Source organism: Typha latifolia, chromosome 9, assembly GCF_019914945.1.
Source record: "Typha latifolia isolate L0001 chromosome 9, TyphaL0001v2, whole genome shotgun sequence".
NCBI lineage: Eukaryota > Viridiplantae > Streptophyta > Magnoliopsida > Poales > Typhaceae > Typha > Typha latifolia.
Genome location: NC_133094.1, coordinates 3,383,523 through 3,409,412, shown reverse-complemented (window position 1 = coordinate 3,409,412; position 25,890 = coordinate 3,383,523). Strand labels below are relative to the sequence as shown.

The 25,890-nt window shown below is 33.3% G+C and overlaps 4 protein-coding genes across 5 annotated transcripts; 3 read left to right on the top strand and 1 right to left on the bottom strand.

Moving 5' to 3' along the window:
* The first annotated feature begins 3,609 nt into the window (after window positions 1-3,609).
* LOC140795652 (calmodulin-binding protein 60 A-like) lies at window positions 3,610-8,868 on the top strand. The gene is made up of 7 exons (XM_073148337.1): window positions 3,610-3,880; window positions 4,032-4,107; window positions 5,052-5,104; window positions 5,231-5,724; window positions 7,073-7,233; window positions 7,503-7,706; window positions 7,801-8,868. Exons 1-7 carry the CDS (start codon window positions 3,789-3,791, stop codon window positions 8,401-8,403), a joined length of 1,683 nt encoding a protein of 560 aa, XP_073004438.1. The 5' UTR covers window positions 3,610-3,788; the 3' UTR covers window positions 8,404-8,868.
* Window positions 8,869-9,460: 592 nt separating this feature from the next.
* LOC140794579 (uncharacterized) lies at window positions 9,461-12,214 on the top strand. The gene is made up of 4 exons (XM_073146662.1): window positions 9,461-10,035; window positions 10,425-10,632; window positions 11,142-11,648; window positions 11,739-12,214. Exons 1-4 carry the CDS (start codon window positions 9,561-9,563, stop codon window positions 11,824-11,826), a joined length of 1,278 nt encoding a protein of 425 aa, XP_073002763.1. The 5' UTR covers window positions 9,461-9,560; the 3' UTR covers window positions 11,827-12,214.
* Window positions 12,215-12,777: 563 nt separating this feature from the next.
* On the bottom strand, window positions 12,778-17,598 carry LOC140795089 (nucleobase-ascorbate transporter 6-like). 2 transcript variants are annotated; one of them, XM_073147467.1, is made up of 15 exons: window positions 17,462-17,598; window positions 17,014-17,148; window positions 16,440-16,537; window positions 16,092-16,268; window positions 15,888-15,988; window positions 15,697-15,772; window positions 15,428-15,487; window positions 15,067-15,251; window positions 14,673-14,769; window positions 14,460-14,546; window positions 14,325-14,383; window positions 14,131-14,222; window positions 13,632-13,709; window positions 13,370-13,530; window positions 12,778-13,278 (listed from the first exon to the last, which is right to left on the bottom strand). In XM_073147467.1, the coding sequence occupies exons 2-15, from the start codon at window positions 17,129-17,131 to the stop codon at window positions 13,060-13,062; spliced, it is 1,608 nt and encodes a 535-aa protein (XP_073003568.1). In that variant the 5' UTR covers window positions 17,132-17,148; window positions 17,462-17,598; the 3' UTR covers window positions 12,778-13,059. The 2 variants fall into 2 exon arrangements, with proteins under 2 accessions (XP_073003568.1, XP_073003567.1); XM_073147466.1 differs by having other exon boundaries at window positions 17,409-17,520.
* A 7,802-nt stretch (window positions 17,599-25,400) lies between these two features.
* On the top strand, window positions 25,401-25,880 carry LOC140795045 (uncharacterized). Its single transcript, XM_073147405.1, has one exon. It carries the CDS (start codon window positions 25,401-25,403, stop codon window positions 25,878-25,880), a length of 480 nt encoding a protein of 159 aa, XP_073003506.1.
* The last annotated feature ends 10 nt before the right edge of the window (window positions 25,881-25,890 follow it).

The following is a 25,890-nucleotide window of genomic DNA, read 5'->3' as shown; positions in this document are numbered from 1 at the left end:
AAGCAGCTTGTGGGCACTTTCTATTTAAATCATGCATACTCTGCAACTTTATCAGAGACATTTACATTTACCACCTTGTATTGTGTAATAATATTCAAAGCACAAATACACTTATCGATAGGGTGTTAAATAAAAAATTTACCTAAACTAAAAACATTTACATTTAGAGCCCTATATTCAACGGTAAACCGAAACTAAAACCATTTACATTTAGCACCCTGTATCTGCAATATTATTTAAACATAAATTTGCGTAAATATAGGGTGTTAAATGAAAAACTTTACTTTTGCATTTAACACCCTGTATTTATGTAGTATTCTAAAGCAAAAAAACACTTATCCACAGGGTGCTAAATAAAAAATTTACCAAAACTTACATTTAGAACCCTATATTTCTGTAATATTATTAGAACTAAAAATTCATATAAATATAGGATATTAAATGAAAACTTCACCGAAAATAGACATTTACCTTTACTAGCCTGTCTTTCTATAATATAATTTGAACCAAAAACTCGCACTAGTATAGGGTGTTAAACGAAAACTTCGCCAAAAATAAAGACATTCGCATTTGACACCCCTTATTTACGCAATATTATTAAAATTAAAATACAGTTATCATAGAGTGTTATGTATTTCTCAATATTATTTTGAACCAAAAATGTGCATCAATATGGCCTAACACGGAAACATCACCTCACCGTGACTAAAGACATTTACATTTAGAACCCTGTACTGTGCAATATTATTTGAATCGAAAATTCACAAAAATATAGGGTGTTAAATGAAAACTTCACTCTGTCTACATAAATAAAGGGTGTTAAACAAAAAATTTGCGTAAATATAGGGTCTAAAATGAAAAAACACCTCACTTTTGCATTTAACACCCTGTATTTATGTAGTATTCTAAAGAAAAAAACACACCCACAGGGTGGTAAATAAAAAAATTACCAAAACTTACATTTAGAACCCTATATTTCTGTAATATTATTAGAACTAAAAATTCATATAAATATAGGATATTAAATGAAAACTTCACCGAAAATAGACATTTACCTGTCTTTCTATAATATAATTTGAACCAAAAACTCGCACTAATATAGGGTGTTAAACGAAAACTTCGCCAAAAATAAAGACATTCGCATTTGACACCCCTTATTTACGCAATATTATTAAAATTAAAAATACAGTTATCATAGAGTGTTAAATAAAAACTTCACTAAAAGCTAAGAATATTTACATCTAGAACCCTGTATTTCTCAATATTACTTTGAACCAAAAATGTGCACACGGAAACATCACCTCACCGAGACTAAAGACATTTACATTTAGAACCCTGTATTTCTGCAATATTATTGGAATCGAGAATTCACATAAATATAGGGTGTTAAATGAAAACTTCACTCTGTCTCCGGATCCGCATCCGAATCAACGAACTCGAGAATGCCAACTTAATCCACCTAATTTATCTCATACGTACTACATACCACCTTTAGCATCCTTATGCTTCGTTACTTTCACACCAAACATTCTTAATCACAAATTTCTTAGCAAATCCATCGAGTTTATCCACCAAACTTAAAATATGTAAATCATGGCGGAGATCCGCTGTGAACTGCGACCACCTTTGCCTGGAATCCTCCCCATTCAGAGTTCCAGCTCGTCCACGTGTCAGAAGGCCGCTGGCTCTAAGGTCTTGAAACCTGCTTGAACCTAACACCGTAGCCAAATCACGGTCAATGATAGAACTCAACGGACGGTGATGTCCACTAGTACTCGATAGGGTGGAACACGCGCATATCCGTGTATTTCAGGGCAAAAATTGGATCTAATGGTAGCAAAGTTGTATACTTGTATATGAATTTATTCTTTTCCTCATGACATGGATACGGATTTGGACGTATTTATTTAATTATTACCCTAATTAAAAATAATGACAAGTGTGGTTAATTTATTTAGTTATTTTTTCTAATATTTTTTTTAGATTTTGTAGAGCTTTATCCAAAGTAGGCACTATAGTCTTCATAGAGATGTTTGACTAAACTATGAATACAAATATTGTTAACATAGATAATAAAATATATTAAATAATTTTATTATTGTTAGAAAAACTATTTATTGAAATAGAGTTCTGAGGTGATTAGTAGTATAAAAATTTAAGAGGATGATAGAATAAATTAAATGATTTTACTTCAGTTAAATAAACATTTATTGAAATAGAGTCCAAAGTGGCTTAGTGATGCAGGGTCTCAGTAATTTTGTTCAAAATTCAATAACAATTTTTAAAATAAAAGGCACATTACATTGTTAATCTTGGATAAAATAAACCTAATCATTGCAACTTAGTTAAAAACACATAAAGCTATAGTAATTTTGGTTTTAAGTATAAAATGGTAAAATATAACTAGCTATCCGGCCAAATATAAATATACGTCGGAGTATTTTCAATATAGATTAAAAGGCCAACTCCGACTTTAAATATATATATATATATATATATGAAGGAAATTATACTACTTAACACAAAGTAAACCGCTAACAAGATTGATATTATCTCTGTTAAAGTGTTTGTTTGTATATTAAATATATATAATATTTTAGACTACAAATAAATTAGTATGTAACGTGACCAAAAAGAGTCCCCTAAAGAAGTGTTATGTTTAGAAAGAAGTAGTTTAATGTCCAAATTTGATACAATGGCTGCTTTAATTTAAAAAAAAATCCACTAAAGACGAGAGTTTTTTCCCAAATTAGTCCTTTTTATATTTTATTTATCTAAATATACTATCCCATGAAATTAATACTAAAACGAATTGATGGCACTATAATCCTAAGTAAAATGCTGATAAATTCAAACGTTTTATTTTTAAATAAAAATTCTAAAAAAATTATTTTATAAAACATTCAACTCTTTAGTGTTTTATATATTAGGAAATGCTAAAGAAACAAAGTATTTTATCCTGAAAAAAATAAAATCAAAGTAAATTTAAAGGAGCTACTGTCTTTATTTTGTGATTCTAAGTGTAGTATTGGCTTTGAGAATCACTATATCATTCTTCTAAGTTATAAAATTTTTCTATATTTTCATAACAACAGACTTTACGACTAAAATGGATAACCAAACAATAAGTTATGATATTATAAATTTTTTCTTTATATTTATATTTTTATATTTCTTGTTAAGTATTTTTTTTATAATGAAATGCTTTAACTTTTCATCTTATCATTTTTCAATAAAAACGCTAATCAAATCAATGTTTTACTTTTATTTAGGGCAGATTAGTATTTAACTTTAGGCCAAGTTAGGCGAGCTAGACGCTTAATAGTTTTGCATCTTATAAATCATTTTGATAAAAGATATTGCAAACCGGTCTAGTTTGGTAAAAAAAAAGGAAAGACTCCTAAATACACTTTCAAAGTAATTCCCTTATTATAATGTAATATGGATTTATTTTTATACAGATACTAGCTTAATATTGAACGTATATTTATAACATACTTAGTCAAAATTAAAAGTATAATTTAAAGCCACTTTTGATCATTCATTTCAGTGGTCCCCACACGCTTTGATCATGTAAAAGAGGATATAAGAGATAGCTGTGGAGATCATAATTCATATACATATATCATAGAAGAAATCTCCTCGCCTCAAATTTTTCTTTCTTTTATTTTTATTTTCTAAGAAAAAGAAAAAGAGAGAGACACATAGCTGCGATTGAAGCTGCCGCAGCTTCGATTTTGGCTCCATCGTTATTATTACTCTTTGATTCCAACATCTAGCGGCAAGCGATGTCTCAAAAGCGGCAGCCGGACGAGCGCAAGGTGGGATCGGAGGGCAGCTCCCAGGACGAGAAGCCGTCGAAGATTCCCGCCATCAGAAGGTCTGTGCTTCTCGATCATATTTGTCTTCTTGGATTATATCGATATGTAAAATTTGATCTATTTAGCTGTTCCATTGTTTGGCTGGAATTTGGGTGGAGAATTGTTCTCGTTTCCATGGCCCACGGAATGATTTGGGTTTTGGTTTTTTAGGGTAATTGATGAGGTCATAAGGAGGCACAGCATTCAAAAGTTTCTATCGACTATCGAGCCGTTGGTTCGAAGAGTGGTGAGAAAGTCATCTTCTTTCTGTTGTGAATTCTGTAATTTTAGCATTTTGTGATTGCCTTCGGATGTGCAATTCTATGCCTTGTTGATGTTTGATTTGAAAGATTCTTTTTTGCTTTGGATACCGAACCTTTGATGTTATTGTCGTATGATTAAAGTGAAGAAATGTACTGTTGCTAGAAATGTACTAATAAGCAAGTAGTGAAGAAATGCAGTATTTGCTAGAGACTAGTCTGTCCAATTGCACTCTCATTCGGTACTTTCTAATTAGTTGAAATTACATGGAAATTTGCATGCACTAGGTTTTTTAAGTTTTTCTACTGACGGCCCAAAGTAATGTTGAAATTAATGTAAAAACTACTTCAGGGTGTGTCACAGTGCCCATTGTCCAATGAATTTGGAACCCTGAATTGCAGAAGACCTTCACTGTTTAAGTACCTCTATTCTCAGGAATTCTACATCAATTGACTTGCAAGTCATGCAAAGAGAGTAACTTTTCACTTGGAGATATTTGAGATGAAGAGTGAATGACAAGATATGGTATGAGTATTTGTTCTAATGAACTAACAAGTCAAAGAGTGGAATAGCAAACGACCTGGAAGAATGACTTAACTGTATACCACTTCAATATGTGTACTTAACTACTTATGTTCATGCATACTCTCTTTTACGTCCTTAACATGCATATTTTGGAATAAGTACATGTGGACTTTAGAAGTACTTGTCTTGTAGACTTACAAGGAATAAGCATTGTCTTTGAGTTAGCTATATTAATTTATAATTGTTTAGGTTCAATTATAAATAATGCGAGACAAAAATGATAACTTCTTGATGAATGCTTTTTTGCTTTAATGTATTTCAGTTTGAACTTATTTTTCGACCTGTGGGAACTAATATGAGTTATGAACATAGAGTTTATTCATGGTCTGTTTTATTTATCACCAGGTGAAAGAAGAAATTGAAGTTGCCCTTGCAAATCACCTAGGTAGCATAACAAGGTGTGAGTTGACAAACATTCACACTCTTTAGACTCAGTGTAAAAAGAAAAATCTGTCTTAACATTTAATAATAATTTAAGATCGTGTTGTTGTATGTTCAATAATATTATGTATCTCTTTTTGCAGACAAAGTGGCAAAGAGATACTTCCAACCACTGCAAGAAGCTTACAGTTGCAATTCAAGAACACGCTCTCTCTCCCGATATTCACGGGCTCTAGGATTGAAGGGGAAAACTCTTCTACCATTAGTATAGTTTTAGTTGATGCCTTGTCTGGACAAGTCGTAACCTCAGGTCAGGAGTCCTTCTTGAAGGTAGAGATAGTAGTTCTGGAGGGAGATTTTGAAGGTGATGAAGAAGATAATTGGACATTTGAGGAATTTAAGAATTATATGGTTAGAGAAAGGGAAGGAAGGCGATCATTGCTTACTGGAGATGTTTGTGTTGATCTTAACCAAGGGACTGGTGTAGTAGGGGAGCTGTCCTTCACAGATAACTCTAGTTGGACACGTAGTCGAAAATTCAGGCTAGGTGCAAGAACTGCAGATGGTTACTTCAATGGCATGAGGGTAAGAGAAGCAAAGACGGAGGCATTCATGGTCAAGGACCATCGTGGAGAATGTAAGTTAAAAGTGCATTTGAGTAGTATTCTTGGCTTCTGTAACTGTTATTTGCCATGTAATATCTTCATTTTACTGTAGTAGTTTCCATAGTACTAGTGGCTGCAACTTCACCCACCACTGTACAAACTATAAAGTATCTACTAAACTTAATTCCATAAACCCTTTTACTTGGGTTGAGAAATGAGATTTGATATCTTGTTGTAAATTCTCTGAATTAGAAGCTTGTCCATCGGAACTCAGAAGGATAGTTAGTCCCATCACTTCAATACTGAATGACGTACTCATATCCTCTTTTACCTGCAAACTATTTATATACTATGAGTCAGAAGTTATGTTCCACTACAATGCAGTCGGCATGACATTTTAGTTTCTTTCCTTAAGCTGCTAATTAGAGCGAAGAATTATACCTCTTTGGGTTTTCTTGACATGCACATAACCAGCATATCTTGATTCATCCTTGTCTGTAAGCATTGTCCCGCCAGTTTAGTTATTTTTCATATAAATGAACATTAACTCCACAGCTATAATTGTTTCTAGTGTCTAGTCGTTTGGTCATGTATGTCCAAGAAAGCAGTTGTTTCGATTCTTTCGTACATTCTGGAACATTCATGAATACTTATGCTTCAAATAACATACTGGTTATGTTTCCATGAATGTATAGATAATATACCTATAAAATTCATGGTAAGAACAATCTTCGTCAGTGGTAGATTGGTCCCCCCTCAACAAATTATTGTATAATCAACCTTTTTCAACAACAAGGTTCCCTTAGGCTATCCTTGCATTTATGCAGAAAAGACCTTAGTCGCATATGAAAATTCATTTGTCTTCCTGTTATAGCTACTCTAGGGTGGATTTTCATTTATACACTTGAATGTAGAACTCAGGGAAGATGAGCCTGAGCTGAATCCTAGATTGACAAGGGTTGGTTCTCTCAGATGTGTGCTGGTTCAATCCAATTGTGTCATTTAGGGATCTGTAGATTCTGTATCCGTATTTAACACAGGGAACTTCACTACTGAGTATTGACATTTTTATTTGCATTACCATCAATCGTGTTGAATGTAGCTATCCATTTTTATGTGTCATGGAATATATTTTGTTGGAAGAATGATCCACTACGGTTATCTTTTTCTTCTAATTAATTACACAGATCTGTATTTCAACCAAAAGCTTTTCAGCATTGATGCACTCTTTCCTTGAGTGTCAAGCGTAATGCTATGTTCCTCGTTGTCATTATTATTTGATGTCAAAGGATGGTGCTTTAAATGGATTATTTACTTGTATCTCTCTTGTTAGAATGATAGTATGTATATTTTAATCTAAGCATTGTTTCTCTTTTGCAGTATACAAGAAGCATTATCCCCCGTCGCTTATGGATGAGGTTTGGCGCCTAGAGAAGATTGGTAAAGATGGTGCTTTCCACAAGCGTTTGAGTTTTGAGAACATCTATACTGTCAAAGATTTCCTCACATTACTTTGCTTTGATGCTACAAGGCTTCGAAATGTATGAGCCTGCTTATTTAGTAATTCTGTTTGACTAATATCATCCTTTATACTTCCTTCTCTAGGCTTTGCAACTCAATTAGCAATCTTAACTTCTCTAGGTTCTTGATATTATTCAGATATAGTTTGGCTTATGATATGGTAGTCATTATTAAGCAGAAGTGAGTCACAATTGATTTTAAAACATACAAAACTACAAATCACTTTGGCAATAATTCTCTGTTTCCAATTCTACATTAACTATCATCTTTCTTTGCTTAAGCTATGCAGATATTAGGCAGTGGCATGTCGGCAAAGATGTGGGAGGTCACTGTGGAACATGCTCGGAGCTGCATCCTTGGAGACCAAATACATATTTACCATCCAGACGGTCAAAATAAAACTGGTGTGGTATTCAATATTGTTGGAGAACTGAAAGGGATGCTTTCTGGCCAGCAATTCCTCTCCATCCATGAACTTACAGACAAGGACAAGGTTTTCATTCGGTTTCCTATTCTCTTCATTAAAAATTATTTTTTCTTCCTTTTCCCTTCTTGGAGTTTCATTTTCTAAATTTTGATATTTTCAGGCCGAAGCACATGAAGTTGTAAAACAAGCCTATGAACACTGGAATGATGTGGTCACCTGTGATGCTGGAACTCTTCTATCTAAGCCTTTACATTCTTTGCACTCAGGATCAACAGCTCTGCATGACAATATGTATACCAATTTTCCAAGCCCACTTTTGACTGAAGGCTTTGATTTAAGCCATTCAAACATACCCTCACCGGATATTTTCTCCGTTGGAGTCGCACGAACTTTTGACGCTTGTTCCCTGCAATCTGTAGAAAATGCAGAATTTAGATACGACTTGGAATCACAAGTTCTTGCTGGTCGGAGTCCTTGCAGAGAATCTAGGTTCATAGAAAATTTTAGTCCTCTTATCTTTGATGACTGCAATAGCCAAACACTTTACTGTGGGGACAGCTTGCAGTATATGGATTCCAGTTTTTCCTCAGACACAGCTGACATTGGAAATACAGTGAGAGGCTATATTACAAGAGCAGCAACTACCCATGGTAGAGCCTATAGAGGATGGCGGACAGTCTCATCTGTGGTAAGATTAATATTCCATGTAAAAAGGATTGTGGCTTCAAAGAGAAAAGAACATGGAAAGGGGATATTTTGTTGAAGTTATGCAGCCTGGAAGTTAAGGGAAACACAAGAAAGAAGGATTTTTTTAGTCCTCATGAGTGTTGGCTCTTCTTTTGGTTGTAGATATGTTCACCTTCTTGGTTTCTCTGATGTAAATATTTGCAGAAGGAATTGTACATAGTAAAATCGTTTGGTAGCTGAGTACAGTGGTTGTTCCTCGAGTTACAGGCTTTGCCAATCGAACCGTGAGGCCGCATTATATCTGCAGATCTTCTTCAATTATCTATGCATGAATTAAGCCTCGTAATTTCAAAGCAATTAGTTCCTCTAGATGTGCTTGCTGTTCAGGGGAATTTTGATAAAAACTATACGGCAGCTGGATCCTTGATCCCAAGATGCATATGTATTAGAATATATACATAATTATAGATGTTGTATTCAGAGATCTAAAGACATTATTTGGTTGTTTGTATATTATAAAGTTGTTTTTGTGACAGATTAATTAGTCGTGTTTATGAAGCATGGCTCATATCATTTTTAAGTAGTATCTTTTCAAAATTGCACTAATTTTAAGTGCATGTGAAAATATAACAAACTACTGATGCTGGAGATATATGTGATCTTCTTCATTCCCATATACATTTCAAATTTACAAACAAAAAAAGCCTTTTCCATTTTAAATATTTACAAAGTAACTTTATTTTTTATTATTTTATACAAAAAAAAAGAACTTTTCTAACTAGTTGATGTAAAACAAAAAGAGCAATTTTGATATATTATAATAATAACTAACATTTGTCATGCAGTTGTATATGGAGGAGTAAAGTGACAAACAACCACACCAAAGGCTCTCCGAAATCCGAATTATGGCTTAATCATATAGGTATAAATTATATTTCAACCCTCATTTTTCTGTTAAATGATATTTCACCTCTTGTAATATAACCTAATATCACATGAAACTCCTGAAATTAATTTACCCTTTGTAATATTTTAAATAGTTTATAGGGAAAACTATAGCCTATAGGATACAATGCGAGTTCCGGGATGAATACGTAATTAGACCTGAGAAGAGAAAGAGATAAAATCACCTACATATCTACTTTCCATTCCAGAGAGAGTGAGTGAGAGTGCGATTGAAGCATTCTGAGAAGAGCTAAAAATTCCATCCTATCTCCGCACGAGAAGAAGATAATGTCGCTGAGAATTGCATTTGGAGCGCCGCCTTCTTCTCTTCCTCTTCCTCCTCTCCGCTCTCCCATCTCTTTCCATTTCGTCGAACACCTTCTCCCCGTTCTCCACAAGCACCACCGTAACACCACCATCCGCCTCTCAAACCCCTCTACCTTCTCCGTCTTCGCTCGTCGCCGTCGTGGCGCCACGTGGGACCCATCGTTGGAGGAGGAGGAATTAGAGGAAGGTGAAGAGGAAGAGGAAGAGGAAGAGGAAGAGGAGGAGGACGATTCACCGGCGATGCCGTTCGATGAGATGCAGCGGTGGCTGGAGAAAAAGCCACAAGGGTTCGGCGAGGGCAAGGCTTACGATACCGCGGTGGAAGAGGAGATCTTGAAGGAGATGGAGCGGAGCCGGCAGGCGCAGCTCGCGAACATCAATAAGCTGAAGAAAGACCCCAAAGTCCAAACCAAGAAGGAAGGGCGACCTGAGAAAAGTTAGTATTTTGTTGCTAATTGATGCCTTGATTATCTCATCTTTTTTGCTAAGTTTCTGGTTTTAGTTTTCCATTCTACGAGAGGGAATTGAATTAGATGCATTACTCTCTATTACGGCACTTCTAGTATCAGTGGAAACTATAAAAGTGTGCAATTTATTGCTGACACTTGCTGGATTTCAGCTTGATATTTTTTTAAGGCCATTTTTTGTTCTTTGTTAGAGCATTTTTTTCATTAAATTTAGCACCAAGTTAACATAAAATTCAAGGGATTAACTTCATAGAAGATCCATGTTGTTTTTGCTAACTTTCTCTGTTTAAGTAATTTGTTTCTACTAATTCCTATCCGCATTGAGTCTGATGATATAATTTTGTACTGGAGATTGCAGTAATAGATGCCATTCCAAGTGGCACTCGTGTTTGCTTATACAACCTCCCAAAGAAGAAGAACATACACAGGGATCTGCAATTAGCTTTCAAAGGGTTCCATGGAATCATAAATATAAGCCCTGTAGTAACTGGGAATAAAAAGACTCGAGATCCTATTTGCAAGGGCATTGCTTTCCTTGACCTAGAGTCCAAGGAGGCTGCAAACAGGTACTAGTTTTTTTTTTAATTATTTAATTATTTATCTTTTTATTTATTTTTGCTTTGTGGTTCAAATAATATCTTATAATTTTTTCACTAGAAGATGTTATGCTTCTTAGAATGCATCTGGTTATGCATTTTGGTCTATCTTAAATCTGGCAATGCCATTCCAACATGGACTGGTTTGGTCCAAAATAATCATTCTTACCATTCAAAAAGAATAATAGTGGTGTTGCATTAAGGCTTTAAATGAAACATTTTGCCATAAGATATAACTTTTACACTTATATTGCATCTACTGATAGAGAACTTACGAGTTCTTTAATTAGTTCCTGTACTGAAATTTAAATATTCAATATGTTTCTACTTGTTGCATGTAAAACACTAAAAGACCTACCTAGCAAGCATCTGCACTTGCATAAGTACCAAATTGCATTAGTCTAATTTCCATTTGCCACTTTCTCATATATCAAAATTACTAAGAGTCTAAGGCCATCTTTCTTTTCTGTTCTTACTAGATTTGTACAGATGTTCTCTAAGAGAAGTATTCCCTTTGGTAAGGTACAGAAGCAGATTATCTGTGATATTGTAAACCTGCACAGCTCTTCCAACTCTCCCAAGAAATTGGTCAACACTCAGAAGTTAGACCGTCTGAAACCAATAGACCTTAAAAATGAGGTTCCTGCTGGATTGGTTCTCTCCGAAGATCCTTCAGAGAGGACCTCTTATGATGGATCTAACGGCATTGCTGTAGGCAAGAAGTTGAAGGAAGCTCCAGTGTTTGTCAGAGAAGAATATGGTCATTTGTCAGATCTCGAAGTAAATGCATCTGGGATCGAGCACTCAAGCGTCCCCATTTTAGATGATATCAAAGATGGGAGTGAGACAGAAGTTGGAGAGTTGGATTCAAATTTCTCAATTCAATCAACGGAAAAGGAGAGGAAACAAGTAATGTCAAAGAAGAAAAAAGTTAAATCAAAAACAGAGAAAACTTCGCAGTTGAGCTTGCCTGGTTCAATTTCCAGGTATCCCTTGTAATATAGATATAATACTAAATAGCTTTTTTAAAGTGGAATCATGCTGAATGTAATCACCTCTGTTGACTTGTGTTTCAGGTTGAAAACCAAGGAGAGAACTGTTCTAGCTGGTGTTTTCTCAAAGTACGGTGGAAAGGCTGCTGTAACTATGTCAAAGGATGGCTGATCAAAACTATCTCAAAATTTTACTTGGCAAATCATCATCAAACAGGGTATCGATGCGGCAACAATCATCAGTATCTCTGAAATCTGAGGACAATGAAATCCTACCACTCTTATGTGCAAAATAGGTACATCTAGTGTTGTCCCGTCTGAGTTTTTCATGCTCACAATTTTTGTCAAATATTACTTGATCTGAAATTTCAGTCTAAAGGCAAGTTTAGTTGGTAGTTCTTTGTAGTTTTCTATTTAATGAAAAGTGTAAAAGATAGCCATTTGGAAAGAGGGCTTCTTTATTATAAAGGATCTGGAAGTTGTTCTCATATATTGTGGATCGATTGATTTCTGGGATTTTGAGTAAAGGAGAATAGAGCTGCTGTTTGTTGGTTTGCTCAGTCGTATGATATTTTAGTTTTCGTATCCATTAGACAATGAGCTTTGTCCAATTCCAGGCCTTCTCTTGTGGAACTATCTTCCATTTGATATTCCTACGTGTTTCCATGCATGGAATTGTGAAAAATAAGCAAATCATCTAAAAAAGTTATGGACTTTGAACAAATCCGGCCATAGCACCATGTTATTGTTTGGTAATATCAAGTCAGTGGAATTCAATAAGTTTCAGCGTAAGTAATGAAATTTGATGATTTGATGTCATATTTGGATGGAAATTCATTTGCCACTTTGAGTTTTTCAAATCTCAAAACTATATCTTAATCTATTACATACTTGTTGAAGCTCAGGGGTAAATTAGGAAAAAGAAACAAACAAATTGAATTCCTACCTTATTCCAAACAGCAAGATTAGATGAATTTCATTTCAATATCAATTGAATTCCACCTTTTATAGTAGATAGGCATAATCCTTTTCCTTCAGGAAAAGTATCCGAGGTAATAAATCAAATTAGGAACATAGCTATGCCTACTTAAAGCATAAGAAAATTATGACTGCATCAGTACTATTATGTTAGCAAAACTCGTGTGAGCCTGAGAAGAAAACTTATAGATGGGTATACAATTAACAGTTGAACCCGAATAGGTAAATGGAAAACAAAAAATTCCAATATTTTGTTTTAACTACTATCAAATATACAAACTAAACGTAGAAAATATTACGGGGCATTCTTTGGAATGTGTTCATGGTGGAATGCAGAATTGGCAAGGAGAGTAACACTGACAGAACCAAATATTGAAAGGCATATTAATAGAACAGTTCTCAACAAAACTTCAGCTGGACTGCACAATCAAACTGATGGGAAGAACTTGTTGAGATTGAAGGGTAAGGAGTAGAATTCTTCACTTCTTGTGTCAGTCTTGAAGGATCTGAATTTGTCCCAGAAATGATAGCCCCTCTCTTTCCTGACGGCGGCGTCACCTCTATGCAAGGTGTTGTCCAAGAAGTATGCCACAAGGCCCCCAACGAATGCCTTCGAAGAGAATATCACAGTGATGATATCATTAAACTGTAAAAGAAGGGAGAGACTTCAGCGAATGAACTTTGGATTAAAGAATAAATGAATTTGTTCAAAGCTGTGTATTGATTTGTATAAATACCCATCTTGCACCAGTGTGCGCAGGACCATATCCAGCAACTGCAGTATACTCATTGAAATATTGTGGAACAGATAGGCCCATAAACACAGAAAATCCCAGAATGAACTTTGTTCGGAAACTGTTAAGATTACAGAACTGAAGGAAGCTGAGACCTGCCGCACCTGTTTATGCATAATAGAGTGCATAAAGTTGTTGTAGAAACATTATAAACTAAATAATTTGGTGGTCCACAATCTATCAATCAGGTTGCAGATATACATACCAACATATGCAAAGAGAAGGCAATATAGAGCTGCAGCTATTGGACCTGGAATGGAAGCGAAAATTGCTCCAAATTTTCCTGTAAGATTATGTTAAATTGAATTCTGATGTAATTTTAGCTTAGAAAGTAACCTCTAAAGGCCTAATTTAACTATTCCAAAGTAAAGATTCATGAGAGCTAATTGCCAGAAAAAGATGCAGCTGCAGCTACGGAGAAGATGACATAAACATAGAGATCTGCTATAAAAAATTCAGCATCAATAAGGAAAAGAAATAGCAGAAGATTCAGCTGTAGGATGTATCATATTCCCTTTTCATCTTCACTCGTATTTGTCGTGCTACTCAGTATGATTAAGGCCCTTGAGTTTACTTTGTCAATTTAAGCCTATCACTGATGCCATTCAATCATTACAATATCAAGCTCGACCTTTGATTCATAGTCAGCCCAATTGTGGTCTAGCAGAGTAATGAAGCATATCCACCAGACATTAAAAGCTCACCGAGAACAGAAAAGAATATCATGAATCCAGCAGAAATCTGCACCACTCTTCGGCTGCCAATCCGTGTCAAGGCTAGCAAACCAGCATTTTCACTGTTCAAGGAGAATAACGCTGATCTTCCAAGAAAAGAGAAAGGAGCATACATGTAAAGAAGAAATCGAATCAGACACTATTTGTCTCTTTAGAGGCCTTACACAGATACTGAGGACCCATTTGCAGTTCCAAAAAGCCCATCCAACAAAATACCAATTCCCTACAATGATAGAATGTTATATAAAAATTGTCTAAAATAAATCGTTATCTCTGAAAAGGAAATCAAACTCAAATACCTGCCAACCAATACCACGGCTGAGAACAGAAGGTGGCACCGGCGTGGCACTGGAATATCTTGAAACTGCAATGAATGCACCAGTGGACTGCATCACAACAGAAAGATTGTAGATATGAAAGTTCTAGGATATCATGGCAGGTCAAAAAAAAGCTACTATAGCATCTATAATGTAACAAAAAGAATAGGGAGAAGATCTATAATGTAACCAAACCTCCACAAGAGCAACAAATGAAGCAGCCATCATTGCAAAAGCTTCACCAGCATCAAATGTTGGTGCTCCCCATTGAAAAGGATAAGGAACACTTATCCTGCACAATTCATCTGGTGTAAATGATGAAATAATAAGAGCTAACTATAATGGGTTGTTTCTCGTGTCTTTTACTATATTATTGACATTTTGACAATTTGACATCATTCCCATATAATCACAGTAGATGACTGATCTCCAGCTACTCAATAGGTAGCTAAAGATTGACAGCCTAAAAAGTTAGGTGCAGGGAGAGAATTCAACTCATATGCAGGCTTCTTTGATAGAGGAACTATGTACAGAGTGAAAATAAAATAAATAAATAAAAAAGATAGAGAGAGAGAAGCTTGAGTTTTACCATGGAGCTGCACCCACAAGTCCAGAACGGTCGGTTCGACAATGAAGTTGAGTTTTTGGTGCTGCATGTCTATATGCCCCACCCACCGTAAGAAAAAAAGCATAAAGCCATACAATTGCAACAGAGAATATAACAGCAAACCGTTCGAAGAGAGGCCTTCCTAAACGTGTTGCATGAGGTATATACTGCAAATTTTGAATTTGAAAAGTGTCTATTAGACCAGGATTTTGCTTATTCAGTAAATTGCTAGACGAGATTGAACACATATCCAACTTGAATGGTGATGGTGATATCCTAGTAGTCCTGTTAATTGCTGAAAGTGGAAGATGGATTGTTTTCTTTTAGTCTTCAGAATACGTACCTGAGAAAATACTACCAATAGTATTATTTGTGGAAGCCCAATCTCTATACACTTTGCAACCTGGGCATCCATTTCAGAAACCATTAGCTACTAGAGAAATGCAAGAGAAAGCCAGTATAGGTGATGAACACCTGGGATCACTGAAAAATCTCATTATATATCAACTAGTAGATTGATAAGAAAAGGGCTCCATATTCGATTCCGGAGCAAGGACAACAGTAGTATATGTTAAATCTTCTATAAAGAAGCACAACGCGAAGAAAACTTACTCCAGGAAAACCAAATTCATAGAGACCAAAACCGACCAGAGCAACGAGAGGTGCAGCTGACAATGGACTTAGAATCCTAAGTAACACAAGATTCAAGGAAATAAAAATTAGTTCAAATCATTTACTAGATATGAATACAGTATTACAGTGTATCAAGTAACTTGTATCTTTTAGCCAAAATAAGCACCAACCTAGTGACAATGCGCCATAGGCCACTAAAACCCAGTATTATCTGAAGAGTTGAAGCAACTATAAGGGCACCTTGGGTTCCACGCATGATGCGTCGGAATTTCTGTAGGAAAATTGAGATATGTAAGGTGTAGGAAAAACAATGGAATTATAAACTAGAGAACTGAAAAAAGTGTGATCAAGATAAAGGTTCAGGGCTTAGAAACCTCATGAGGATCTACAATATTACTGTATCGACCAGCTAAGATGATAGATATGGTGGGCACAACAAAGGTGTATGACCCTCCAATCACAGCAGGCAATCGAGTTCCAAATGAAGTTTGCAACAATGTGTTCAAGCCAGAAACGAACAATATTGTTTGGATCACCTTAGCTTTCTCATGCTGGAAAAGTAAAATGATCTTCGTTGAGAATTCAGATAAAAGTGAGAAAAAAAAAAAAAAAAAAAAAAAAAACATCACACCAGCACTAAATTATAAATAACAGTGACAATAAGAATAGTCCTGATAACTACAATGACGACAACAATATAATGTGGATCACCCTTATCTTACATTTCCTCCACCCATCTGAGGGACAAGAGCAGTAGGAATAATAACAGTGGTTCCCAGCATAACAAGGTAATGTTGGAAACCAAGAAGAATTGCTTCAGCTGCATTACAATTTTCCAAAGATTAATTAGGACCGGTTAAGTATCTCCTTCAAAAATAAAATTGGAGTGTGAGAGATAAAATTCTGACATAAAAATTGAAACTATGAGAATGAAATCACTTTATACCACAAACCAGATCTAGTAACTCTTTAAATAACTGAGACTTGAGGAATCCAGAACTAGAATTAGACCTCCCAAATGCATAATCACAATTTAAAAGAAGGGTAAAAAATAAAGAACGGAAACAGCTCTTGAAAGTACATTACAACACCATCAAGATCTTCTACTAATTAAAATTTTAAAAAGCCGTACCTTAATATTTTCAAACAAAAAGGACTAATCAACAGAGAACAGACTAAAATCGCAATCCCAAAACAATAACGAGAGTACCCAAATGAGAAAATGAGCAATGCGGAACAAATTCCACAAGTATAAGACGAATCTAATATTATAACAACAAGCAAATAGAAACTAACGCCAGGGAGGAGGGCTGGTCATGCAGTAAGACACATTCGGAAGCTGATCCTTCACTGGGTGTGGATGCAACTCATCCTGCTTCGGCGCAGGCGCCGCTCCGCCGCCACCTCCGGCCATCTCCTCCTCTCCTCCTCCTGATCAAAACCCACCTCAGAAATGTTACAGAAATCCCCAAAAAATCTCGCTCTCCAATCCACTATCTTGATATCGACAAGGAACCCAATTCTTATTTAGGTGCATCCACGGCAAGCTTCAAATACTAACAGCAACCCGCTAACTATAGCTCGCTAAAGGAGCATATAAAAAGAAACAAAGACCCACCAAGAAAACCAAAACAAAATTGCATTTTTATTAACTAATAAAATAATGCAGATAATAAGACTAAGAGCAAGACTTCTCCCGACGCAAGAGGGTAGGGGGTGGGGGGGGTGAAGGAATCTATCGAACCTCCACCCTTTTCCTTTGCTAGTTTTCTAATGTGGCTTTGCCTTTGGGTTGAAGGAAGCAAAGAACACAACCTAAGGGGTAATAAATACCGAGCTAATTACGGCTGCCATTAAAGTGGAGTTAATATTTTTCGTTCTTCTTCTTCTTTTACTTCACCTATTAATTATTTTTTCTCATCTGCACCCTGCCTTTTTCGCTATTTATTAAAGTAGTGCTCGTTGTGTTTTCTTTTCAAATGTACAAATCACCATCATGAGTCAATTTTAGGTAAAAGATCGTAGTGTGACTGTACTACACAAACATAAATTTTTATTTTATTTTAAATATTTCTAATTAGGATAATTTGCATGAAAATTTTAAATGATTTTTTTTTTTATCATCACTGAAATTTTCTATCATAATCGCAACCAAAATTATTAAACTCTTTCAAATATAATTAAACTTAGATTAATACAAAACTTAATTCTAATATTTTAAAAGTTTTCATTGATAACTATTTATATGGATTACCCATTCTAAATTAACTCTTATTTTGTCGCTAATATTAAAGCTTCTTCTTCTTCTTATTATTATTATTATATTTTTTGGGAAGACTTCTTTTAGAGGGAGGAGGGAGGAGAGCGTCCAAATCCAAAACCTACGTAAGAGAAAATTTGTATTAAAAAACAAAGAGTACGTAAGAGAAATTAGTAAAATAATACAAGATAGCTTCTGATATAATATAAAATTGATGTATTAAATAGAGATGAATGATGACAAATGATCCCATATGGCCAACTCTATATCTTTATTACTTTCTTATACTTTAGATGAAATTTATTTAACTAAAATATATTTCCAACAATGTCAGAAGTATATTATTTAGACCATCTGTACAATAATGCAACCAATTGAACAAGAGAACTATCCTTAATTAAAGTACTTATCAAACCTTATCAGAAAGTACACAAATTACATCATAATAAGTTTAAAGATTATATAAAAATAACAATGAATATATTAATTGCCACAAAGAGTCATAATATTAAGGAACATTAGCATATGTTAAAAAAAAATTCTTCGCTTTGATGGTCTTCTAGATAGGGGATTTTTGACATAATATATGAAAATAATTTTAGGCAGAATTAGATTATAACTCGCTTAATCTAATTTAGGAACATAGTCGTATGGACTTTTCTTTGTGTCACTTTTAATTTTTAATTAAATTACAATTACAAATGCAATGGCTAATTAACTCCATTTTAATCAAGTAAATATATATATAAAAAGAGAAAGTCAAAGCCCTTTGTAGCTTAGTAATACAAGAAAGAGGATAATTACATTAAGATTCTCTAAACTATTGCCTATTTTTATAGAAAATATCTCATTTTGGTGTTAATAAAAACATCAGTTTTAATTATTTTCCCCTAAAATAAGAATAAAATGACCCTAAAGGGTCTAAAAGTAATTAGGTGACAATTACAAAAAAAAAATTTAATAAAAAAACTCTAATAGATAACTATCGAAAGTAACATTTTCGAAGTTTTTCATAGTGAAATAAAATAGTCTACAGGAAAATTCATTAAAAAAAAAGGATTGGTATAATTACTCCTAGAAGTAAATGAGGGGTTTATATCGAAATATTTTATGAATTCTTTAACAACTTTAGTCCAAAGGCCGAAGGACCAAAGGACAGACCCACTGCTAGAATATTTCTAAAGATTCGTGGGCTTAATTTAAAAATATCGCAAGTACATGGTTAAAACCATAATAAATACAAAATGTAAGGTGTGGAATGAGATCTCACTTCCAATTTTATACTCTATTTGGCCTCATTTTCTATAAAAAGTTTTTCATGTAGTTTTTAGTTTGTGATAACTATCATCATTCTTTATATACAATCACTTTCTAAACTTTTAATTTTAGTATATAATGATTCTTTTATGAAAGAATCTCATGTGAGTTATTTTTGATAGTTGGAGAGTTATTACGTAAAAAATAAAAGCAAATACTCTAATACCCATTTAGAAATTATAATTTTAATACAACTGCTATACAGCGAGTTTGTACATAACTTTTTAATTACTTGTTCTTTTCCTCTGTTAATTATGCCTTAATTATAAGAGATATTATTTAATATTAAATAATTTAAATTTAATTCTTTGGAGAGAAATTTAATTTAAATATGATTCTCTAACTCTATCAATTAAAATTTAATTTAAACTAATCTTAAACTAATAAGAGATACATCTAAATAATAAAAAACAATAAAAAAGATAAAATGTAATTAAATCTTCATCAAGTTAATTATGAAAGACATCAGTAACCTTATTTTAATATATATATATATATATATATATATATATTATTCTCAGCAAAGGATATATTTTTTTTTCTTAGATAAAACATTAAGATAATATAATTATTAAAAATAATGTGCAAGGTAATATATTTAAATAATAATAATTACCTACTTAACCGGTAATATCTTTCATTCCTATTATACCTCGAGAATCTTAACCGTTAGATTTTTATCAAAGCAATTGATAAAAAAAATTAACTCAAAAGAAAGAAGCTCTCAAAAAAAATTAAAAGATCATTATAATAATAAAAAAATAGTTCGGGGGTAGAAAGTAAATTACCAAATGAATCTTCAACGTTTTTGCATTGACGCCCTTCGAAATCTAACACATGCGATAGAACACCCTCGATTATGCCCAACTTTTAAAAACAGGGGTCGATGTGCAAAAGTTGCCTGAGAATGAGGAGAAATGTCGGCAGAGTGGGGTGGGTTATAGTCTTTATAGGGCACTCGTTTCATGTGTTCGACTTGGGGGGTGAGGAGGGGGGGAGCTACCGACACAATTTTTCACATATAAATACTTAATGAATTTCGTATTTACGTTTATAACCCTTAATTTTTGTTTGTATTCCTCGGAATTAGCTAACCGTTAACGTATGAACTATTCAAGAATAGACTAAACTAGAGACCACGGTTTTATGAATAGCTTTTTCTTATTCCAGAATAACGACCGATCACCGTAATAACCTATTCTAGCATATAAAAATTATTCATCTTGTATCTCAAGTTATCTCATTTTAGAATATAAATATTATTTATAAAAATTATTTTTTATATCACGCGCTAACTTAATTACTAATTTACTATCGATATATATCTCATCAACTTACTTTATATTAAATCAAACGGTAATCATAGTAATTTTATAAAAAAATAAAATATTTTTTATCGTATTTTTCTTCACTTTATATCGCATCAAAGATAATTATTACATCCTCAATCCACAATATAAGTGAACACAAAATATAGTTATTTCTAAAATAAAGATCTCATTTTAGGAATAACAAAGATAAATGTCTACTCTAGAATTGATATTATTCTTAAAGTAAATGAGGTCTTAATATTAGTATAGTTATGCTAATTTTTAGTATTAATATAAGAGAGTTTATTATAGTATAATCTATTATTGTGTTCTTTTTGTGTAAATTAGTATAGGTTGTAATAATTATAATGATATAACATAGAATTGAAATGATAGTCTGATAAATATTTAAAATATCCTTTAATAGAAAGGATAGATAAGGAGAGAGAGTAATTAAAATAATAGTAGATTAAAGTGATGTATTTTTAATAATTAGTAAATACAAAAATATTTGGTGGAAGAGAAATGAGAGATAAGTAGGTATTACTGTATTAATACTGAGATAAATGATTGTTTATTACTATACTAATATAAGGAGATTATACTAGAATAAAAAAAAAATTATTCCATAAGGCCTCGTTCACTTGTGAAATAAAACAAATTCTAGAAGAACTATTCTAACTTTTAATATCAAAAGGATAGATTTAATACTAATATAAATTATTATATTATTTAGTTGAATAGTAATAATTATATTTAATGCAATACAAAGTTTATCAAAGTAATGAAAAATAGAGAATTTGTATTAAAAAATTGATGACATTTTAAATCAAAAAAAATACTCTTGATTGGATATAAGTAATAGTAGTAATTAGGTTGTGTCTAATCTAGAGTAAAATAATAATTCTAGATTATTCTTAAATTGATTTTTAAAAGTTGTTTGAAATAAGCTAAAAAAAATTAAGTTATTATTTAGTTACTACACCAAAATAGAAAGCTTATTATAAAAAAATTATTCATATTTTACTAGTAAATCGTAGGCTAAAATATTTATTCTCTTTCGAGTGTAATAAGAGCGAGCTTTTGACCAGACTAGTCATGTTCCAATCTATTTTTATCGAAATAGGCTACTTTACAAACTTATTATCAAATAAGATTTAATTTACTGTGGCCCTAATAAAAATATTAAATAATCAGCATTTTATCTCTAAGCAAAAATACTAATTAGTTCAACATTTTTGTCTGGTTCTAAAACGCTGATCAGTTCAGCATTATATATATATATATATATATATAAATTTATTTAACTTAATTTTTTGAGCAGTAAGAGAAAAAAAATTATCTAACAATAAAAACGTTGAACTAATTACCGTTATTATAAACACCGATTAGTTTACCATTTTTCTTAGGGATCCAGTAAATTAAATTCTATTTGATAATAAATTTAAAAAATAATCTATTACCATAAAAATAAAATACAAAAGGGTTCTAATTTGGTCAAAAACTCCAATAAAAGCATAGCTGCGGAGCATCAAAACTATGCTAAATTTAATTACTGAAGCATTTATGCTATCGAATTAGTCTTCACTAAAACTTAATTCAAGCCTTATATTCGAGTTTATCAAACTCAAAACGACCATTTTCGAGCCAATTTTTGTTCAAGCTAATTAAGCTCATATAAATTCAAGCCAGACCTCGATCGAACCCTAATTAATCTGGAGCCCATCTGGAAGAAGAAGATTTCATTATTTTGGCAGCTTTAGATGCATGAGAACGTTGACAAAACCAAAGCATTTATGACTGGATTCGGCTACAGGTACGATTGTTGATTGATTATGGCCCACCAGTTGACAAAAGTTTGTACGATCCATTGGCTGAAATGAGGTGGTAGTATTATTAATGGCATTCATTAAAATAAAGTTCCCATAAATTTGATTATGTTGAGAATTATACATCATGTGATCTCGATTGATTAGATATTGGAACCAGAGACTTTGACATCATGATGGAATCCTGCAACTAGAAAAGATGCCCATTTCGATTAGGTTTGATATCTATGATTACATGTAGATTTATGTTTCGGAAGTTAGTTTTTTGTTTTGGTTTATGATTCTATGAAACATTTAGGATGTTGTTTTCAGAGTTTTTGGCCAAATTACCTCTCCTTCTATGTCTAATATAAGTCAGCTTAGATTTGTGTTTGTAAATAGTAGATTTTCAAATATAAGTCAGCTTATATAAAAAAATTGTTATGTAAATTGTTTACTAGGTTAGCGACTTATAATTAAAATTTGCTGAATTGAAAAATATAACTTGGCAAAATTTTTAGAGAATTTTAATTTTTTATATAAGTCATTAATCAACTACTTATATTACAAACATATTAGTCTTATATTTAAATTAGACGTGTTAAAAAAAATAAAAAAAACTCATATTTTTATGGTTAAAATTATACTTTCATCCATGGTGATATGATCTAATATCATATTATTTTTGTGGAAAATTAAAAAAAAAGTTACACAATTCGTCTCTTTTACTATTGTCTGGGATAAAAAATTTAATTATTTAGGTAGTTGGTGGATAAATTATATATTTGTATCCTTTTGTGAATTGTGATAACGAGGATGTGATAAGGAACCGCAATGACTTTAAATTTATCACTATTTTCTTATCTTATATTTAAGATGGAATAAATGATCCAATAATAACCAATTAATCATTCACTTATCTTTGTTATTTAACCATTTGATGCGACCCGGGTTAGATCGGATAACATCATAAGGACATTAGGCTCGATAGATCGAGACTAATTATCTTATTTATTATGCTTATATAGTTTGGTTAGAGTCTAAGTAGATTAGAGTTTATTTAATCACCTAAGTTCAGTTCAGTTAATTTATGTTTCATCATAATATTATTATGAAATTACTGTGAAAAGATCTACGATGTCATATCATAATTGTAGAACACTTTCAAACATTCAAACACTAGCCCCAATTTTCCTCCGATAGCCACTTACTTTATGGTGGTCCATCACCCTCCGACGACCGCCGAAACATCGGTTAATTAACGTTTTGGTCTACTTCGACCTTGCTCCACTATTTTAACTATAACTTTCCATATCGAATTCATTCAAAGTCATTAGATCCGAAACTTTTGGGATTACCGTCCCTTAAAATCTCAGGATCATTCTATGAACGAATCATTCCAAATTCTGGTTCGTAATACTATTTATCCTAGAATAAATCTCCACATTTTTTTCACCCATATATATTTTATCGAACGGCCCCTAATTCCATAATAAATAAATATGCAATTTAGTCATGGTTTAGTCAGTTTAAATTCAAAATTTTAAATTATGAAAAGAAAATAGAAGAATCTCAAACAGAAAAAAGTAATAATCAATATTTCTGTTCAATTAATTATCATGCAACAATTTCTCTCTTTCTCTTCCCTTGTATTGCGGATCAAGATTCTCACTAATCTACTCGACTAATTTTCCTAATCCGCCAAAAGATTTGGTAATCACCCATTAATTAAATCTTAGCATCGAATCAATTATCACTCGAATCCAAATAATAAAATCGTATCCAGCAAGACATCCCCTCTGGATTCATCATGCATGTAACGATGTAATCTCCCAACGAATAATATCCATGATTCACTCATTAATATTAATAATAGCGACAGCAATAATTATATAAAGATTACTCCTCTTTCTCTCTATATATATATGGGAATTTTGCATAATTGTCACTGAAAACTTTTAAAATATCGTAATTGTCACTACATTATTTAAAATATCGGAATTGCCACCATCTTTTTTAATTCTTTTGGAATTGCCATTATAATTAATTTTAGATTAATTAAAATTAGCCCACCTAAATTATCATCGTCTTTTATGTACACTTTATTGAACATTTTCTTTTACCACATAGACCTCTTGAATTAAGAAATTTGTTACCATGACTCCCGAATTAAGGATTTTATATAGATACCTTTTCAGTTTAGAGAATCCATGTGGATATAAAAAAAAATCTCAAAATGTGCATGTGAAAAATAGTAGTAGTATAAGAGAGCTGAGTGAATTAGCCCATTAATTTTTAAGAGAATATTTATAATACATTATTATTAAAGTTAATTAAACACATATAAATAACAAATTTCCCTTTTTTTTCAATTTTAGAGTGCAAAAATAAAGTATATTTTATTGTACAATAGTATTAGGTATATACTAGATAGCTTTTAAGCTATTTTTAGTAATTTATGATAGGAGAAAATAGTCTTTGTATCTAAATTATGATTTAATTGTGATTAGTTAGATTTAAGAATGACATTTTTGGAATATACAAAGATTTTTGTGGTAAATATGATGTTTAAAGAATGTAGTATCAATTATTATATTTTGAAATTTTTGGATGACCATTATGTAAAAATCCCTATATATATATATATATATATATAGTTCTAATCTTCTTGGCCGTTACAATCACCAGGATTTTTGGGCCTCTTTTGTGGGGTCCCACCTCTTCGCCCAAACGTAACTCCCTCCGTTTGAGTGGATTCGCCCGTTGCCACGGAGGGTATAGTATTAGTCCAACTTTCTTTTTAACTCTCTCTCTCTCTCTCTCTCTCTCTCTCTCTCTCTCTCTCTCTCTCTCTCTTCTTCTCCTCGAGCAGGAGGGAGAAGGGAGAGAAAGGATAGAGGACGATCCTTCATAGTAATATAAACTTCTTCTTTTTTTTCCTTGGTTTCTTTCTATTATTATTATTGTTGTTGTTATTATTGATAGAAGATGGGGTCTGAGGCCTGCTCAGCGCCGTTGGAGGAAACTGCGACGACCGACGTGACGTTCAAAAGGCGCGGGTGCTGCTGGTTCTGGGCGCCACCGTGGTCGGGAGGGCACGAGAGAAGCACGTGGGAGAAAGGAGGAGAAGGAGGAGGAGGAGGGCCGCCGGCGACGGGGCGGTGGTGGAATAGAGGTGCCAAGGCTCTGTTGAAGGTGAGGGAGTGGTCCGAGATCTTGGCCGGGCCGCAGTGGAAGACGTTTATCCGGCGTCTGCGGCGCCGGAATAGAAACGGAAAAGGTGGGCGGTTCGGATATGATCCGCTAAGTTATGCTCTTAATTTTGATGACGGCAACGGGAGCGACGACTCCGACGAGGACACCGCTCGTCGGTCGTTCTCCGTGCGGTATGCGGCACCGCCGGTGTCGGTCGACTGGGACACGCCGCCACTCCGATCAGAGCCGGCCGTTTTGCACGAAATGAAATGAATGAAGAAAG